The 20107-nt window shown below is 38.3% G+C and overlaps 5 protein-coding genes across 6 annotated transcripts; 1 reads left to right on the forward strand and 4 right to left on the reverse strand.

Annotated features, from left to right (window-relative positions):
- The first annotated feature begins 508 nt into the window (after nucleotides 1-508).
- Nucleotides 509-1831, forward strand: LOC117618315 (aspartic proteinase CDR1-like). The gene has a single exon (XM_034347905.1). The coding sequence runs from the start codon at nucleotides 509-511 to the stop codon at nucleotides 1829-1831; it is 1323 nt and encodes a 440-aa protein (XP_034203796.1).
- A 1722-nt stretch (nucleotides 1832-3553) lies between these two features.
- On the reverse strand, nucleotides 3554-7671 carry LOC117618964 (E3 ubiquitin-protein ligase SINAT3). Its single transcript, XM_034348765.1, has 4 exons — nucleotides 7117-7671; nucleotides 5458-5844; nucleotides 4694-5024; nucleotides 3554-4140 (listed from the first exon to the last, which is right to left on the reverse strand). The coding sequence occupies exons 1-4, from the start codon at nucleotides 7309-7311 to the stop codon at nucleotides 4094-4096; spliced, it is 960 nt and encodes a 319-aa protein (XP_034204656.1). The 5' UTR covers nucleotides 7312-7671; the 3' UTR covers nucleotides 3554-4093.
- Nucleotides 7672-9947: 2276 nt separating this feature from the next.
- LOC117619610 (UV-stimulated scaffold protein A homolog) lies at nucleotides 9948-12787 on the reverse strand. Its single transcript, XM_034349602.1, has 2 exons — nucleotides 12488-12787; nucleotides 9948-12096 (listed from the first exon to the last, which is right to left on the reverse strand). The coding sequence occupies exons 1-2, from the start codon at nucleotides 12665-12667 to the stop codon at nucleotides 10339-10341; spliced, it is 1938 nt and encodes a 645-aa protein (XP_034205493.1). The 5' UTR covers nucleotides 12668-12787; the 3' UTR covers nucleotides 9948-10338.
- Nucleotides 12788-14412: 1625 nt separating this feature from the next.
- Nucleotides 14413-16365, reverse strand: LOC117618737 (aspartyl protease family protein 2-like). The gene has a single exon (XM_034348447.1). The coding sequence runs from the start codon at nucleotides 16169-16171 to the stop codon at nucleotides 14732-14734; it is 1440 nt and encodes a 479-aa protein (XP_034204338.1). The 5' UTR covers nucleotides 16172-16365; the 3' UTR covers nucleotides 14413-14731.
- A 1736-nt stretch (nucleotides 16366-18101) lies between these two features.
- Nucleotides 18102-20067, reverse strand: LOC117617202 (cyclic pyranopterin monophosphate synthase, mitochondrial). Of its 2 annotated transcripts, none has more exons than XM_034346485.1 (3): nucleotides 19829-20067; nucleotides 19342-19473; nucleotides 18102-18853 (listed from the first exon to the last, which is right to left on the reverse strand). In XM_034346485.1, the coding sequence occupies exons 2-3, from the start codon at nucleotides 19441-19443 to the stop codon at nucleotides 18263-18265; spliced, it is 693 nt and encodes a 230-aa protein (XP_034202376.1). In that variant the 5' UTR covers nucleotides 19444-19473; nucleotides 19829-20067; the 3' UTR covers nucleotides 18102-18262. The 2 variants fall into 2 exon arrangements, with proteins under 2 accessions (XP_034202376.1, XP_034202375.1); XM_034346484.1 differs by having other exon boundaries at nucleotides 19342-19508.
- Between the last annotated feature and the right edge of the window lie 40 nt (nucleotides 20068-20107).

Consider the following 20107-nt stretch of genomic DNA (forward strand, 5'->3'; position numbering starts at 1 on the left):
ATTTTTTTCAATTTTATAAATTGAGCAATGACACTGAATTTTATATTTTTGAATTTATTTTCGGCAACTTTACTTTATATATATATATATAACTTAAAGAATTCGATATTAGCAAATTTGGTGTGTATGATTGCAGCTGTGTAGACTCAATAAAAAGGTATGTTGTAGATTTAAAAAAAAACAAATAGAATAATAAAAGAAAGATAAAAGGTGGATTTTAGTTGACCATACAATAGGAAAGTAGGGAGTAATAATTTTCTTTATTACTGACATGGTGTAATATACACAAAGATTTACATTCCCGATTTACTACATATACTTATCTCAATCACATCCGATCATGTCATTCCGTATATTTAGTATTATTCTTTTAAGGTTACCCTAAACTTCATCCATATATATATATAGGTTACACCAAAACCCCAAATCGTAAACCTTTGATCCCTTCCCACCACCCTATAAACAGTCAACCTCTCAAGTTTTAGACCTCCAAACAAAGAAGCAAACCATGGCATCATCAACACTCATATTCTCCCTCATTGCCCTTATTTTAATCATCACCACCACCATCCCTCTCTCCTTGTCTTCTCCTGAACAAGGCTTCGCTGCACGTCTCATCCACCGCGACTCCCCCGAATCCCCGCTCTACAACCCCGCGGCCACACGTGCTCATCTTGCGCAATCAGCTAGCCGCAGAACCATAGCCCGACAAAACTACTTCAACCGCGTTATGTCGTCCGGTAACAAATGGGGCAGCAGCCTCATCAGTGCAACCCTTGGCCAGGGCCACGGAGACTTCATCATGCAGTACAAAATTGGCACCCCGAGAGTGGACACCTTCGGCATCTTCGACACGGGCAGCTCCTTGATCTGGATGCAGTGCGAGCCCTGCCAGAAATGTTACATGCAAACCATACCAATATACGATCCTGCAAAGTCTGAAAGCTACCAAAAGGTCAAGTGCGGCTCTGTCGAATGCAGCACAACCGCATACACCTCATGCACTGAAGATGGTGAATGCAAGTACAGGATAGAGTATCAAGACGGATCATTAACAGACGGCGATATCGCCACAGACACCCTAATGCTTGAAGACGACGGGTTAAGCGGCAACGTCAACTTATCGAACATGGTAATTGGATGCGGCCACTACAATCTAGACCCCGTGGAAGACTATAGCCCAGGAGTTGTAGGTCTCAGCAGAGAACCTTCTTCCCTGGTCGGGCAGATTGGGTTTCGCCACGTGTCGTATTGCATCCCATCGGAGGACAAAGGCAACGGGAGCTCTGTGAAAATCGGCCTCCCGGCGGTGATCACTGAGGAGAACACTCAAACACCTATGCTGAGCGGCAAAGGTGGCTTGTACTATCTGAGTCTAGAAGGCATCAGCGTCGATGGCGCCAGGCTCAACATTCCGAGGTCGGTTTTTGACATGACGCCGGAGGGAGACGGCGGCGTGATCATGGATTCCGGCACGTCTTTTACTTTGATTGCACCGGAGGGTTTTGGTGCAGTGAAGCAAGCGGTGCTGGATGCTTTGTCGGAATTCAAGCCGGTAGAAGATTCGGATAAGCTCTATCCGTTTTGCTACGATGATGGTAGGTTTAAACTAGAGACGACGCCGGAAATCATGTTCCATTTCACGAGGCTGGATTTTCCTCTGGCCGCGGGAAACACTTGGATCAGGAATTCTCAGGGACACTTCTGCATGGCCATAAGGGAGAGTGTTGGAAATTTTAATATCTTTGGGTTGTACCAGCACAGGAACGCTAATGTTGGGTTTGACTTCAACAACAACATTGTGTCCTTGAAGTATACTGACTGCCAATAAAATCAATATACAGTCTAGTTTTAGGAACTCTCTTTTTTTTTTTTTTTTTAATATTTTTTTATTTTGATGATTCAAGCGAGATATATTGGGGGAGGGGGGAATTCGAACCTCGTTATCTTTGGGTTTGCATAGTTTTGATGTTGTGCCTTCTTCTCTTGAGCATATTTATGATGATAGCTTAAGTCGGGCTTTGCCTCGAAGTGTTTTTTTGTTAGTTTTTCTTTGCTTATGGGGCTCGCCATGTAACCAAAAATTAAATAGTAAATTTGGCTTACACCCTTCAAATTCAACTTACTTTACCTGCAACTCTTCACTTTTTGTTCCTATAAATAATACCCAATTTTAATGAGTAAAAACTCATGACTAGGATCCAACTCATTAAGTTATCTTATTAAACTCAATTTTTGATTTATTATAATTTTTTTATTGCCAAAATACCCCTATTTATATTTCAACGTGTAATAGGGTGTTGTTTTAATTTTTGGTTCCCTAATTTATTGTGGTGATTCCCTCTAAAAATTTTGTCTGCAATTAATTATCCAATTAATTATTAAAATTCATCAATACAAAAGTATTGCTTTTTGAAATTTTGTTCCATCTTTCCCCAATAATAATCTACCTATTTTAGAACTTGAATTTCATTTATTGTACCTAGTTTTTTAGTGGATAATAATCTACCTATTTTTTTAATTATAAATTATTGTGTATCTATATTTTCTATAAATTATTGTATACCTATTTTTCTGTAAATATTTACCTATTATTTTTTATAAATTATTGTGTACCTATTTTTCTGTAAAAATCTACCTATTATTTTTAATAAATTATTGTGTATTTATATTTTCTATAAATTATTCTGTACCTATTTTTCTGTAAAAAAAATTTAGTAGAAAATATACCTATATGTTATTTAAATAATACACCTATATATTTTTCATAGGTACATTATTGGATATGTAATTTACAGAATTATTTTTTTTTTTTTTTTTTCGGGTTTGCAATTTTAGGGGCTATATGTTAAGGGAATGGCAACTAAAAGAAATGGGGTGATTGATATGCTATTAATAGGAAGTATTAATTACAATAATGGCAATTAATGAAATGCTTTAAATAAATTAAAAATAGAATATAAAGTCTGGTAGCAACGATGTAAAAACATATGAATACTATGACCTCTTACATCCTACTGGTCATTTAAATTTGAAATTGGGTTTTACATATAAATTTATAGAGTGATGTGTATATGTCTAGAAAATAGAAAATGTGAGGACCTATATTGGACAAGCCCATCTTTTAAGGATACCAATAACTGCGACTAAGCTTAAAATTTTGGTTCAATTAGGTTAATGTTGAAGGGACGAACAAATAGTTAGACCTCATCTATAGTTTTATTATATGATATGAAGAATGAACAATCACAACCAAAGATCAGAAGCTCATTCCCTACCATCAGTATCTGGAAGATATCAGCATTTTCCAATTTCAGTCTCGATTAGTTTACAAGATTGAATGGCCAATTCTCCTCTGGGCCCTCGATTTTGTTATGGTCTCTTTCGGGACTGAAGAACCTTTTGTGGTTGGTAGGTGATGAGTTTTAAGTTTTCACAGAAAAAAGAATCAAACTGAAACCGTACAACAGACAATACATATATATATTTCAGGGTCTTGCTTTGCAGCCATCAACACAGCAGAAGTTTGGCTCTCTTGGTAGATTATTGCAACATGCACAAGTCCTTTGCCAACCTGGTCTGAGCCGCTACTGCACAGTACCATCATCTTCTGATGATCATGCGGATCAAAGAGAAGATACTGATGATGGATCGCATCAAACAGTTGTTTGAGCTACGAGATCATTCCACATGTTACAGCAGTGCAAGCATTCATCATCAACGGCCATGATGGAAACCACTACAGATGCAAGATTGAGTGGTCGTCTATCTAAGATCCGGTTGAGGGCTGGGGACTTGAAGATTTCATATCTTATCTTCACTCGTCTCCAACTCATAGCAAACAAAGATGGAGCATGCTTTTCTATTATTTTCATTATTTAGGTTTCATTTGATTCAAAATTGAGCTTTGTATTACAAATAAAAGTCAAGCAATGCCAAAGACAAGGAGTAATTTCCTGTTGAGTAATGTACATTCTGGAATAAAAGTTTACTGTTTTTATATGCATTTGACAATGATAAATATTTGAAGAATTTACCAATTAAAGAAACAGATAACCCAGGATCTACCTGTCTCACCCCACTGCTTTATCACTCAATTTAAACCACAAATGATACGTGATACTTCACAAACTTTAGCCCCTGCAAATGTGTAAAAACACTTATCAAGGTTGAGGGGACAAAGGCTTAGCTTAAAATTTAGCCCATGAAGACAAAGGCTTAGTTTAAAACTTAGGAACTAAAGAGAACCGCCTGCCAAGATTCGTATCCGTATAATTTTCCCATAGTTTTTCCTCTACAAGATTGAGCATAGGACCTACTTCTCTGTCTCAGCCACTGCTTTATAACTCAAGTTAAACCGCAATGGCATAAGCCTTGCTTTTATGTTATGTCACTGAGCAGAGTTTTTGTTAGAAATTATAGGCAACCACTCTGTTGGTTAATCTTATGCTAATCGTAGATTGTAACTAAAACCCCATCAATGACAGAAGTTTCGTATTTCAGCTACGAGTATATCTGGAAGCATAACAGACCATGTATAGAAACTAAAGCTTCCAGCATTGAAACATTTTAAATCAATGAAAGAATCCTTTAACATCTGCATTCACTAATAACATTAAGATAATGTTTAGCACACAGATGAGATAAAAAGATATCCAACCAGGCTAACTACATAGAGGTATGCAGGTACCACCTTCTGGGTTCTGCTGTTCCTTCCATATCCGTCCTGTGACTCGCAGCTTCAGCTCTTTCCTATCCCCTCCAGAGAAGAAAAGTGCCATGTTGCGCTGTATTATGAGGCCATCATGGCTGTCTCTAACCTTCTTGTGGCTATCCCTTATGCTTCTTGGATTGCCCTCCCAAATGAGCTTTCGGCCATTTCCTCCAACCTCCAGGCTGTAGGTGTAGTTCCGAGCTTCTGTTTCATCACCCATGAACCGGAGAAATGCCATGTAAACAGGACCCATACCAAGCTGGAATGCTTCAAAATGGAGACAAAAGTATTGACCAAAACAGTGGAAGACCTATCAAGGTTGAAAAATAAGACAATTACTTTGCTATCATAAAGATCAAAGCATAAATCTTGAATCTGCAACATAGTCATAATTCATCTAGTCTCAAATATTGATATCAACGGTCCCATGATTGCCATAGTCCCATCTTAATACGGAAAGTTGAACCAATAAGCCAAAGTGAGAATATTTTCAACGGTTCATAATGCAGTTCCTGCGGTAACTTGACACTAATGCCCCCATATTGAGAACTCAGGGTTTCTTGATTTATGCAACCTCTACCTAATAATGGATCCAATTCTTGCCAAGACCAAGACAGCTCAAGTCAAAATCTAGTGTAAACCAACTAAGCATTAATAAGGTTTCTATTCATCAAATTCTACCTTGTCAATTTTTCATTTACAGTCGCAAGTTTTAACAGCCAATGAAATACATATATACTTACAGTTAACATCCACGTGGCATTTTCTACTTCACGAGGATTAGACTTAACATAACGATGGTTAAAAGTGCATCCGGAATGCATGTCCACTTTGTGATCATCCCGTAGATGAGTAACAAGGAATGGAATATCCCCAACAGCAGAGCAATCGGATCCAGCATATGGACAGTTGTATGGCCTGAAGTTGCAGACAGCCTCGTGTTTAAGTTTACTGTAATAAGGGAAGATCTCTGGGCACCCAAGAGAGCAGTACTTGCAGGGCAGTTCAAGAGATTCAGCAACCTTTTCCAGTGCTAGGCACCTTATGTCACCAAGCTCTTGTCTACAAGTTGGGCACCGGTTATGGACCCTTGTTTTACAGGTGGAGCAAAGGGTATGCCCATTGTGACACTGCAGAAACAAAACTTTTAGATTTATAAACCATAATGGTCAACCAATCAAAAATGAATTTTACAAGCAGCTACATATTAGAACATTGCCCATGCTTAGCCATTCCAAATAAATCTAAGGGTAGTGATTCATTGAGCATCCCTTGATTTCAATGAGCACAATATCGAAAATATAAGTAACTACTCATTCAAACTAAAGGAAGACGCATCTGGAACTCAGAAAACTCACATCTTCAAACTCATGTCACAACACTTAAAATGAAACACATATGATGGTTTACACCTTCAAAAAAATGTCATGTGAACTATACAGCCGTGAGAGATGTGACAGTACATGGAGAGAGAGAGTACATAGGTCTCTACTCCATATGAATTAAGAGCACTCCACAAATTCAAACAAACTGCTGATAACTTTCATCGGGAACAGCACTAAAAGGAATTTTGAATAAATAATATGAACTCGGAGCACCCAAATTTCAAACCAAATATTCCGGAAATAAAGCATCTTAAAGACCTCTAACCATTCTTGGCCACCTGGTAATACTCTTCACTTCACAAACCAGGTGGTAAACATGTTCTGAACAACATATTCACCAACCCCAGGTATTCCCTTGGCTACCTGGTAATACTCAATCTCTTCATCTAAATTACCAAAGCTCCTAATTGTTAGTATTCCCTTTCCAAACCAAGTGATACATCTCCTCAATTATATGATCACCAAGCCCAGGTATCCCAACACATAGACACCATCTTTCAATGAAATTTGTTGACTTTTGTACTCTATGCTTCCCGTTACTATGAACTCCAGAAACACACTTCAATTGAACTAAATATTCAAAACCTTTGATGCTGATCACTTTATCACAAAACAAAGTAAAACCAAACTAGAGCATTGTTGTAAATTGTTGTTTGGCAAAACAAATTATAGGATTCCAATTACAAGGGTCAACTCTGCTTTATAACAAATATCAGAAACTAATAGTATCTTCTACCCTCTATTCCCTCAATCTCCAATCCAAAGAACTTACAAACCTAAACCCCAGAAACAAAATCTCCCCATAGAATTAAATCCCACAAACAAATAATCAATTTAATACAGCTTTCCAGCCTTAACCCCAAACCAAGCGAGTTCAACTGCACCACAAAAATTCAAAATCTTCAAAAACCAGCCACTCACAAATAAAAATATACCTTCTCACTGCAAGAAAATTGAACAAACCAAGAGGGGCAAAAGCAGAATAACCCATTGAGCAAAATGCAAATAAAGGCGAACCTGATGGATTGGAGGGTACATTGAATTGGTGCAAACAGGGCATTCAAGAAGTTCATGGACACTGGTGGTGCCGGGAATGTTAATGCTATTGTTGTGAGGTTTTGGAACTGAAACAAAGTGGTGAGGACGGCCATGGATCTCATCCTCGTCCATCATATCCAAAGATGTCACACTTTCAATGCCATCTGATTCCATTCATGCAGGGGAAACCAAAACCCCCAAAAATAATTTGGAAGGCAAAGAAGAAATCAAAATTTGGGCAATGTATATGATATGATTGCTACTGTACAAAGCGGAAGATGACGAAAGAAGAGAAAGAAAACATCAAATCTTTCGATTCTTGACAGATGGGTATGATCCGTCTATACGCAATTCTACAAAATTGAACAAGGAATTGGTAGGAAAACGGGAAATTTTCGATTGCAATGTGTACAATAAGAAACAAAAAAATATTTTTCCTCAAAAGGGGTGCTTTTTCTTCGTTGGTTTTACAGATAGAGAGAGAAAGAGATGGGTCACCGTCCAGATAATATCAGCCGTCTGATTAACATCATACGGGTTTCATGTTCTGAAGAAAAGATTCAGTTAAGGGTTTTTCCATGGCAATTTGATTGGTTAATAGAAGAGTGGGGAATGTCGGTTAATTAGGGATTTTTTTTTTTTTTATTTTAACTTTTTGATTTTGGTTATTTGCTGTTGTTTTGTTACTGTGTAATTATTGGGCTTTGTTTTAACCAATTTTCTTTGTGAGTTGAGGGAGAAAGAATGAGATGGCTCTCTGTTCACATTATTGTTTTTTTAATTTTTATAATAACCAATTATGATTAGGGGATATGCTTACCATTTGTCCTAAGGTGGGTCCTCATTTTATTTTTTTTTCCCAAATGTGGGTCCTATTTTATCCTTACAAAACCTGCATACTTGCCAAAGGCATTTTTAATACTAGCCTCTTTGCAGACGCGAATTTTTTTTTAAAATTTTAAATTTATTTTAGAATTAAAAAGAATAATTGGTAGTTGTGTTCTATAAAAATTGAATCTATTATCTGATTTTTTTTTTAATTTTAATTTTTTTAAATATGAAATGTGTGAATTTACCATATTATTTTCATTTAATTAATAATTTCAGTTCTTAATATTTGCATTAACCAAAAGCATTTTTTGGTATTTTGAATGTTTTGTCATTCTCTGACTTTTGCTTTATATATAGAGATAAATTTATAGGTAGGTTTTGGTATGATCAGATTGTTTTGTGATGACATGAGGGTAGGAAGAAATAGATTGTATTCAAAATGCCTTGGTGGCTTGGCTGGTTATTTTGGAAGAATCATTTAGGTTTGTAAATTAACATTTTGTTAAGAGAGGAAAGTTGGACCCCTTTTTTGTGACAGAAAGAAAAGTTTGACTTTGGGGGATTTTTCACATTTATATACACAATCAAACTTTCAATATCTTATCTTATGACATGGAATGAAGATGTTAGTTCAAGTAGATTTGGAAGGTTTACGCTATAATTCCCTGTATTATACAGTCCAATACAATCCTTAGGTCGACACAAGTTTCACCTTGTCTGTTGGTTACGTGGTTTTGGATATTTTGAGTAGATTCAAGTTGATTTGGATTGGAATGTTCTAGGTTAAATTCCTATGCATAACTCCGTTGGTTCACTAGATTAAGAGTTAGTTGGATATTATATACTTAAGGATTAAAAACTATGTTTTTCATGGAAAGAGTACTTCTTTCTTTGATCCTTGAGAGGGGTTATTCGATCTTGGGATCTCTCATAACATTGAGAAAAAATATACCACTAGATTAAGAGTTAGTCGGTATAAACCGAATAATTCGAACTTTCAAAAAGCATGAATAATTTTCTTTTATTTTTAATGAAGGCAAATGAAAACATGAAAATATGCACTTCTGAACATGTATACAATAGCAACATAGAAAGAAAAAAAAACAAGGATCTGTGATCGTTCAATATAAACTTTACCTCAATTCAAACAGAGCTTACACATAGAAGCTATGCCCTTCACTCGTTCAACATCTATCTTCAAATTCAAAGTGTGAACAAAAGAATTACTCCTCCAGATATAAAGCTTAATGTGCCTAATAATTCAAGGGTGGTGAATTTAACAGCTACACCATGGATACCATTAGTTATGCCTTCAAGCAATTAAGTCATTTACATTTTAAGTTGAATCTTTCTTTTACTAGAGAGAATCCAACGTATCTTGCACGGGGGACACACACTCACACACCACTTTGTGATAATTTTTTATACAAATTTCTTGATAGCAAAGCAATGATGTTTACTTCCCATTTGAAAAACATAAATAAAAACCTAGTGAGGCAAAGGTGACTTGGACGTCTCTAGTTTCATAAGCATTCATGAAGTTATCAAATCAAAATTTATTATATTATTAAGGACATATTATTTTAATAAGAATAATCTATTTCACCTAATCAACGGTTCTGATTCATAGTGGGACAATGCAATATCTCGAATTATTTGACTAGAAAGCATTTAGAAATGCTTCTCTCAGAATGTTTACCTTACTTCACATCATCTCTAAGAACTTCTTTATTTGTTACTTCTGGTCATGGGATAAGACAAATGCATGATGCACATCATGGTTTTAAAAAGTAACATTAATAATAGCATAAAAGATGACTTGATCTCAACGTTACTAACATTAATGCGTCATTTTGTGCCACAAGTAGCCATCTAAAAAGTAGTTGAAATTGAAACCTAAAGTTCAGCTATTCAGCCTTATCTCTTTGGTTATGATTCTTTGTCTGTGGATAGCATAACCAAATTGAACAAGGCAACCGTGACACTTAACATATTCTTATATAGCTGTAATTGTCAATGATTCAACAACAGCCAAAGGAAGCAACAAAACTTACAAGGTGATGATAAGAGTAGCAGAATATGGAGATTCAGAAGCCTTTCCCCCACCATTAGCAATTACTTCCAACTTCTTATTTATTCACCTCCCTTTTATGCATACATTTCGAAAGAATTAAATTACGAAAAATTAACATACGTTACAAAACCGGCAAAAACACGATTTACAAAAACCAAACCAATCAATAACACTCTTCAGTAGACAGGAAAGTGGAATCTGGTCTATCCCATTGCGTTGCACCACCAACTACTCATTTTTCGATCAGGCTATTAATTCTCTCAATTAGACAACAAGAACATAAAGAAAGTGTCCAGTTACCACTGATTCGGGAAGGCTTCTCTGTAATTTGCATCCTCACCCAATGTAAGCTGTCTTACAGTGGCAGCACTTGCACGAGTATTTAAAAGCCTCTGAGCTAATCTGTCTTTTGGTGTCTCTTTCTTCTGCAGCATTGAGGCAAGGGCTTTCTTTTTGTTTCTGGATGATCGGTTCTCACCATTAGTTGCCACCCAATCTTCTCCAATATCGGCAGATCTAGAAGTTGAAGCCATTGCAGCATCACGTAAAACTGCTTCATTGTGTTCTCGTATTTTTGCAAGCTTTGCACGCTTCAGTGACTTTTTATCTATTTCTCTCTTCCTTGCCAACTCTTTATCTTTGTCACGAACATTCTTCACGGCTCGTTTCGCTAACTGTTCCACTATATCGGTGCCTAAATCAGGAGTTTTCTCATCTTTTGAAGGGTTCTGATTGAGCGGCTTTCCCTCATCATCTCTGGGTATAATAGGTCCATGAAATGGGCAAGTTCTCAAATCTCTTCTCTGACAAAGTTCACCTTTGCTTAGAGGAGCTCGGCATGGTTGAATTTCAACCTGCTGTTCTTTGTATAGAGTAGTCTGAAGATTTAATTCCGCAATCTTTTCTGCTGGAATAACTGCGTCCTGATCCACCCTGCCCCAATGACTTTCAAGCTCCAATCCCCGATGGTTAGCCAATACATCCCTCTTTGAACCCCAGTTGTCCAAATAAGAGCCCCAATTCACCTCTGGAGCTTCAGCCAAAAGCTTACTCCTCAAAGGGTCTGAATTGGTTGCTCCATCTTTACGATTGAGCCTTTTATTGCCATCTCTCTCATTAGTATGGCATTCAGGAACTCTGTCCAGTACCTCCTTGGAAGTTGATGCCACTGAATCTTCAGTTCTGTTATTGGGAATACTAGACCTCTTACTCTCAATTGATCCAATCTTGCCTTCCTCCCAAAAATCTTCTTCTTCATGATTTGTCGTGTTTGGAATAGCACAACCCGATTCTTCACACTTCTTCTTCACTGATTGAATATGATTCCGGATATCAATGAACTCCTTCAAATAAGAATCTCTGGCCCTGTTATCAGTCAGTTCAACCCTTACAAGAACAGAGATCCATTCTTGCACTGCAACCAAATGCTTCATTACCAATAGCTTGTAAAGCTCTCTCAGTGCATCAAAAACTACTTTGTTTTCACTGTTCTCATGAATTTTATCTGCTTCTTCCAACGAATGCAAGCGCAACTGCCGGAACTCATAAGAATGAAACTCTTCCATATCTTCATCATCTAAAGGACACAATAGCTCACGTTCCTCTTTAGCACGTACAATTTCTAAACACTCCCCAATCTCATCAGCCGTTGACTGTATTTCTTCCTTTATTGATGCAAAATTCTTTTTCAAAGTCTCAAACTTGTTCAATAAGATCTCTTTCGACTTCCTCTCCCTTTCCCTTCTTTCCTGATGAAGCCGAGCCGCATTTGCCTGTAGATTTGGGAATTGATACTTAAGCGTGTTTTTAAGGTAATCAAATCCTAATCTAATCTGCCTATAATGAATCCCAAATGAAGCATTCCACTTCTCCAAAAACTCAATTGCCTTCGAACGCAGAGCAGTCGCAACATTTGTCGGACCTGGGAGTGGCGAATTGTTTCTAAATCCGACACTCAAAGTCAATAACTGATCCAAACTCTCCACAACAAGGGTTCTAAAAAGCTTTGACCTCATAAAAAGCTCATCGATTATAAGAAGTGTGAGGTACCGGACCTGCAAAATTTTTACTTTAGCAAATACTTCTTCTCTCCCAAAAATCATCATACAGAAGCAATATAAAACCCTACAATTTTAACACACATCAAACAAAAATTTCCGACAAAATTGAATACCAGAGTGATGGAGCATAACATACTATCCAAGGTTATATCTTTATTTCCTTAAAATTTCAGCAAAATGAAAAAGCAAAAGAAATCCAATTTGACTACCTCTCGAATTGTGAATCGCAATTTTTTCCTTCTAAATTTTCTCCGAAACCAAACATAACGTAAAAATAAATAAACCCCAGCCAAAATACACCATAAATTTCAAACAGAAACACATAACTGAAACTAAAGATCAATTCTTTTATCGAAGAAAGAGAAATTATATAAATACAAAGGACCTGAGAGTGCTCGCGCTTCATAAGATCCATGAGAATATGGGCGGCCAGTCGGAGCTCCGAATCCGAGCGGCGCACCACCGACTTGATGGCCTTGAGGAGGCGCGGGTCCACCTCTGGTTCGGTCGAGGTCGTCGCCTTCTCTATCAAAACCCTCACCTTCCCTCCTCCCTCTTCTTCCATTTTTCAATTCAGCGAGAAAGACAGCTTCTTTGAATTTTCAAAATTTTAGGATAATATATAGTCTGTCTTTTGGGGTATTTTCGCGCTGAGCAAGGAAGGGGTGGAATGTCAAAATCTGAAAGTTACGAGGGACGCAGAAGATAAAGGGTCTTTGCTATAAAAAGCCCCAATTAAATGAGAGATAAATTAACCCAATTAAACGAATTAATAAATAAAAATATTAAGAGAAAAATTATCATAAAATTTCTTATTAATTAAATTATTTTTTTTATTACTATATAAAATTTATTTTGTTCTAATTTTCAACTTCAATTTCTTTTTTTTCTTCTTATAATGTACATAATTAAAACACAGTGGGCCTCCTTCACCAAACCTGCTATGAAACCCCCAACTAGGGATTATAGCCCATTCCAAATCCAAGCCCAAAAAATCAATAACTAAAAAAACCGATCCCCACAATGTATTTCCAATTTCAATATATTTTATGCAGGAGACTACTTGGTTGACTCAGCAAAGATGGGATCATACAGTCATTGATCTGTGGCACATGGACGTCCAATGGCCACATGTGTTGGGAACAGGATATTAGGATGTAGGTTCCTCTCTTGTTCTTCCACGTGTCTAATTTAATAAACAATATCTGAAAACCAATAAAATATAAAGGATTATTCACTTTTCTTCTAGATCTTCCTTCAATGAATTCTCATTTGGTCCAAAATAATACAATTCAATCAAATAGTGACTACTTAAGATTCTTGTGAGTAGTTACAACAAATGAATACTTTGTTACTAGTTTTGCTAGTATCAATCGAGAATTTAACTATTTAAGATTATTGTAAGTGATTTTATAAATGAAAACTTTTCTAGTCGAGATTTAATGAATCTTACATGCTCTAGATTTATGCGACAATTGTTCCTAAAACACACATCATGTGATGTGTGTACTTGTCCAATCACCCGCTGGCTGAACCCATTAGCCAGGTCCAAATTATGCGGCTAGGAGGGCACCAAACCAACCATTTACTAGAACAATTTTCACCAACAACATTACTACATCATTGGTAGGGTCAATATCTAATTTTTGAAAGTGAGGAGAGAAGCCATGTTGCAATGTTGTGCACTCATAATTGCAATTTCATCAAAGGATATTGCTGTACTTGTGTCCACACACACTTTTAACTTTAATGTTTTGTTTTGCAGCTAGACCCCAACAACATATCTTAAAGGGGGGAGAGAGAGAGAGAGAGAGAAGGGAATTGGCAATTGCCTTGCTCTTTCCTATCCAAACCTACCGCCACTAACTTTTTTGACAAATTTTTTCAGTCCTTGTTTCCATGCTGTGTGTTATTATTGATTGTAATTTCCAAATGCAAGCGCACTTATCTCTCACGTACACACACACCAAACCAAACAAAGTGAGAGAAGAGAAATATCGTCACAAAGAGACAAAGCCTGTACCGTACGTGATCGTATAGTGAGGTAACCGACAAGATTTAGAAAATGACACCGTGTTTTGTCTATAACAGTAGAAGGTCCACGTGCTTAATTTGACTTTACACCTCGAGCCTCTATTCTTAGATGGTGAGTTGATGAAGGCCTTCTTTTGTTATTCACTACTCATTTTCTTAACATTATCAATCAAAAACACCCCCAAATTCCTCAATACAACGCTTCTATTACACGATCAATGTAAATCTGTGAGTGATTTCTAACCGTTGATCAAATCAAAAATTCATCACGAACGATTGACTGTAACACAACTTTAATAATCACATTATTATTTAACGTATGATGTTAAATAATAATTTGTTGAAGTAGATAATACAATTCAAGAAACAACACGTGAAGCTTGTAAATTGTAATTAAGCAGTAAAACAACACAAACATCTCAAAATCCTACCCTTTGATTCATCATCAGATGATAATCCTAATGCAAGGAAGGTTTGCTCTTCCCGCTTTGATTTTATAAATAAAATAAAATAAAGCAAAAATTAAAATTACAATTCAACGGGGAAAGGAAAGGAGGGCTTTTTCTGTTTCTCATTACGCCACTACCAAAATTACTCAAGCGCAGCCACGTGGGGCAAACCCGACCCGAGAGCTTGCCAGGTCATACACCACCCGGAACCCCTGCTGCTGGATGTTACCGATTATGGACAACCCGCCCATCGTACCCGCGAACGCAAAGCAGAAGCTCCCGCTACTGTCCACGGGGATCAAGTAGTTGGTGGCCGGCAGCGAAACGTCAGCGTTTCGGAAATGCAGCACCACGGTCGGGACTTTCACCTCGCTTTTACCCGACAAGTCGAAACACGTGTCGAACAGAGAGAACTCCGGCGCCCGCTTCAGACCCGATGTCCCGGCCCGGAAAGCGTCACGGAGAGAATTGTAAGCGACTCGGGTCAGGCGGGTCACGGACGTACCCGAATCGAGAATGACACCTCCGTTTCCAGCCGGGTCGAGCTTGAAAAGCGATGCCGTGATTCCCCGGACACGTGTCCCGCCGACACTGATACCGATGAGCTCGACGTAGTAAAACGTGTCCAGTTTCGGGTTCGCGAGTAGCGGAGTGAACCGGGCGGTCCGAGAAACGGCAGAGTCACCGAAGACGACGGAGGACGGTTTGGACGAAGCGGACCGGTCCACTAAACAGTAGGAGAATTTCTTGTTGAACCGGACCCCGGTCTGGGTGGGAAATGATAACTTCCCCCGGCCGAGCCCCAAAAGCCCCGCCGCACCGACGAACAAGCCCTCGTTGTCGTGACCGCATCCGAGCGCCACGCGTCCCACTTTGGTGCCTCGAAATGTCAGCGTTTCGGTGGAGAAGTCGCCGAAAGTGAACGAACCGTCGCCGTAGGAGACTTGGTAGAGGCAGGTCTTCCTGGCTTTGCAGCCCGGGGAGTCGAGCTTCCGGCATAGAGGGGACCCACAGGGGATGGTGGAGAAGGTTCCGGATTTCCTCGGGTCGAAGACCGGGTCGGTCTGCGAATAGCAGCGCTTGCAGGGAGCGCATTGGAGCCAAACGACGTCGCTTCCGGTGTCGAGCACCATGTAGACGTATTTGGGAGGCGTGCCGACGCCGAGGCGCGTGAAGTACTCGCCGCTGCCCTGCGCGAGTCCCGAGACGACGGAGCTGCTGAAACCCCTGACGGGTACGCGACCGCCTCTGGCTGTTCTATTCGGCGACGCGGCGGCTGCGGCGATGAAGCTTAGGGTTTTGACGCGGACGGCGTCGCGCTGAAGGCGGAGGTTGAAGAGTTGGGAGGGGGTCTTGTTGAGGGACAAGGCGTCCAAGTGATGCAACTGTACGGACAGAGTGTTCGGGTCCGTGCTGGTTGTCGGGTCCGGTTGTACGGTCTCGGACAAGGATTCGGGCCATGAGAGGGTGGGTGGGTTGGGTAGGGGGTTGAGGACGAGGGTCTGGTGCTCGAGGGCGGTGGAGTGAGAGAGGAAAATGGCGGTGAGGGAAAAGAAGAGAAGGCCAAGTTTCGATTTCCCTTCCATTTTGGATCGCAGAGTTTAGAGAGAGAGAGAGAGAGAGGAAATGAAGTTTAGGGATGGAAAGAGATGAGAGTATAAATAATTGGAGTGAGAGTGAGAGTGAGTGTGGGAATTCTGAAAAAGGCGGTTCTGCAGAGGCTGAAGTTAATCAGTTTTTTGGTTGGGGGTAAAGATGTCAGATTGTCAGGTTTATTGTGTTTATCTATGAAGGAAGAAAAAAACAAAACAAAACAAAAATAGTTAATAATTTTTTCACCAATTAAAACCTAAACTAATTTGGTTAGAACTTAAATATGATTTGTTGTAATTAGATGGGAGTTTATCCTTCAACTAATTTTATTTATGATATGTAAGGGAAAGGACAAAAGTGTCCCTGGGGTTTAAGTGGGGGCAAACAAATGTCCTGAGTTCATTTGCTTGGGCTGGTGAAAGTTGGGTTTGTATTAATTATTGTTAATGAATACTTTATTTATATCAACAAAGATTAATTGGTGAGTTTGAGCTGGCCAGGACCACTTCGAGACTAGTAGTGGAATGATTTTTCCATTTGATTAAGACAAGGCGTTGCTATTCTTATATTTGTTTTATCATGTGATCATTTTCCATTGTAGTATTATGATAAAAGCGGAATTTGTTCATCATCTTACTTTAAGCACATGGGAATCAAACTCGAGCTTAAGGGGGCGAGTATAACGTCTTAATTAACTAATTTAACGCCCACATATGCTCATTCTATTTTGTTAATTCTAACTTACACAATCTAAGATGGAAGATGGTGTTTGTTCATCGAATTATACTGTGGTAATCAATATCATGGGTGTGTAAAGTTTTTTTTTAAAAAAAAGAAAAAATTGCATATTGGACTTGCTGATTGCCGTGACCAAATTCCAACAATCTCGGCAAGATTTAATGTGGATTGGTCATGAGATGACCCATGAATCCTGACGTATCATTTAATCATATCTAACCATTCAGATCATTATACCTTAGGGTTTGACTTTGGAAAAAGAAAACATGAAATTCCCATGCTTAGCCAGAAAAAAAGAAGACATAATATTATATAAGAGTCTCAAGAAATTCATGCCTCCTCCATGCTTGTTTGTCACGGTGGTGTTTCCCCGTGACTCTCTATCTCATCTTTGATTTTTGTTTTCAAATTAATATATACATATAAAATAAAAAAACCTAATGAAGAACAGAATCTAAGTACCAGATTTGTCTTGCAAAGTTTCGAACTTTCGAACTAGAGCTTCACATGGTGGTTTTCAACAACAGGCCAATATGAGTAAAGTATTTATTTTCGAGACTTCAAAACAAAATATAGAAAATGGATCTACATTGTCACACACTGTCAAGGTTTCACGAGAGTTCGAATTTGAGACTACTGGTGTACAAGTCAAGGTCTTTTTCCACTAGGTTAGACCGGCGTCGACGAAAATTGATCTACAATTCAATTGCATAGTTTGGTTCTCGGTTGAGAAATGGAATGAAAATGATGAAAAATATATCTGGTTTTATGCAGATATGTCAGAGTCAGGATTAAGAATTTGAAATAAATTATAACTAGTAAACATTGTCACTTTAAAAAAAAATTGAAAGGGAAAAGGGTTTCTGGTAAGGATGGTTAGGCTGAAGAGTTAGAGAGTAGGGCCATGGCCCTGCGCCAATATGAGCAACCTTATAATTGAAGCCTACTTGAATAACCGCGTGGGGCAAGCACTAAAGCTAAAAAGAGCAGGAAAAAAAGAGGAACCAGCAACTGGAAAGAGCATAAAAGAGTGGCAGAGACTCAATAAAGCATTGCAGGCTTAAAATTTAGGCCACAAAAGACAGATCTGCATACCCAACAAGATGACCTTTTCCAAACACCCAAGTTAAATTCAATGATACTGCAGCTAGTGATCTTCTTCTTTTTTTCTTTGAGCAAAAGAAATAAAGTTGAGAAATTCAATTTATATTAATTTTATTTTGACACACTAGCTTTGTCAAAGGTCATATCCAATTCATATTCCATCTCATCCAAAATGGAGAACTTCCATTACAATGTGGCATCTTTCACTAAAGCATTAACCTGCAGATAGTGACATCTTGCACTTACTCCTTCCTGGACCAATCCCCACTCTTCCCACCAGTTTTACTCTCGAGTCGTATATCGGTGATCTGTATAGATTTGGAGGCAGCTTTGCACATATCATAGACTGTTAGGCCAGCAACACTCACTGCTGTCATTGCTTCCATCTCAACCCCAGTTTTCCCTGTTGAACTGGCTTCTGCCTCAATATCCACACTGAAATCCTTGGGATTTAGTGTCAGATCGACACGAACATGGGTCAGTGGTATGTTGTGGCATAGTGGGATGAGACTACTTGTGTGCTTTGCTCCACTTATTCCAGCAAGTTTTGCCACACTGAGGACATCACCCTTGGCCATCTGGTTAGCTAAGACCAAATCAAACACCTGCTTTCCAAGAATTACCTTGCCACTAGAAATGGCAGTTCTCTTACTGCTTTCTTTGGGAGAAACATCCACCATTTGGGCTTCCCCTTTATTGCCAATGTGGGTTAGGCCAAGTTCACTGTCGCCTTTTTCTTGAGGTGCTAACTGGGGTTCTTGAGGCATAAAATCATTACTCGGAGAACTGGCAGGCCCATTTGCTGGAGGTTCACCAAACACGGATTCCATTTCCTGAAACCAGGAATATAGTTAATACATGGAAGTACGTTCAACATGCCTTAATGAATTTTCTTCAAAAGAGAAAACTTTTCACATTAGATACTGAGCAATTATAAACAACTATGAAATATTTCTTGAGATAAACGGTAGAGCTCGAATCTGATAACAGAAGATAACTTCAAACACTGGAATCATCTGTTTGAACGCAATTATGTATCAGACAGGTCTCCTTTCTTTTCTTTTCATAGAGGATCAAGTCTTTTTTCTGCATTATTCTTTTGAATTTAAGTAACCAATTACTCTGAAGCAAATAAGAAGCAGTGCATTTCTATCCTCATTGTCTGCTATAGTGCATCATATTAGTTGAATCTAATAGCAAAGCAAACAAAGGTAAGCAACTGATTTCCTAACCCAGTATTCAATTGTTTTCAAATCATTCAAAGCAGCTGGTAATAAGAACCAACAGACTCTGTACATATGCAGCATAAACAATATTTTACCTTATTAAGCTCAGCAATAGTTCTTGCAAGATCATGGCTGCTATTACAGCTAAGAAACCGTCTCGAGCGAGAAGATGCTACTGCAAGTCTCCGAAGAAACATAGGTGGCAGAATCTAGATGCGGAATTTCAGCTGCAAGTATCGGAAAAATATCCAACTCTATTTGGCTTCTCAAAAAAGTAGAAAGATAAAAAACCATACTGACATTAGCTGCCTAACATTTTGGAAGGCAATAAATTGCTTTTGGAAGCAACATTTGCTACAAATATGAATGATTGAGTAAATGAGATACATAAATGATAAAACCCAGTTCTTAGTCAGGCAATTTAACAAACACTTTGAGGTCATCATCTAAAAAACAAAATGAAACATAGATTTTCAGACGTGAAAAATTATTTTAAGAATTCCGTATTCATTACAAGAGAAAAGCAGTTTGAGGAAATTATAGAGAGCTAGAAGCCATGCAAAGATTGGGTAAAGCACGTACCTTAGTGAAAGCAGCTATTGGCGAAGAGCATGTACCTTCTGCGATTGCTCTGCATTTTTCAGACAAGAGGGCTTTGCGCAGAGGAGAGGCCCAATAGGAACTAAAAGTGGGCCAAAATCGAAGTGAAAGATATATAGATTAGAGCAAACGTATTTTCAAAAAGATACTTCCGCTTTCGTATAAGTCTAAAAAATATGAACAAAAAAATACGCATTCTTTTTTAAAACGAACGTATTATTCACATATTATATGCACATTGAAGTATTTTTCATGAATAAT

The sequence above is a fragment of the Prunus dulcis genome, chromosome 2 (assembly GCF_902201215.1).
Source record: "Prunus dulcis chromosome 2, ALMONDv2, whole genome shotgun sequence".
Classification (NCBI taxonomy): domain Eukaryota; kingdom Viridiplantae; phylum Streptophyta; class Magnoliopsida; order Rosales; family Rosaceae; genus Prunus; species Prunus dulcis.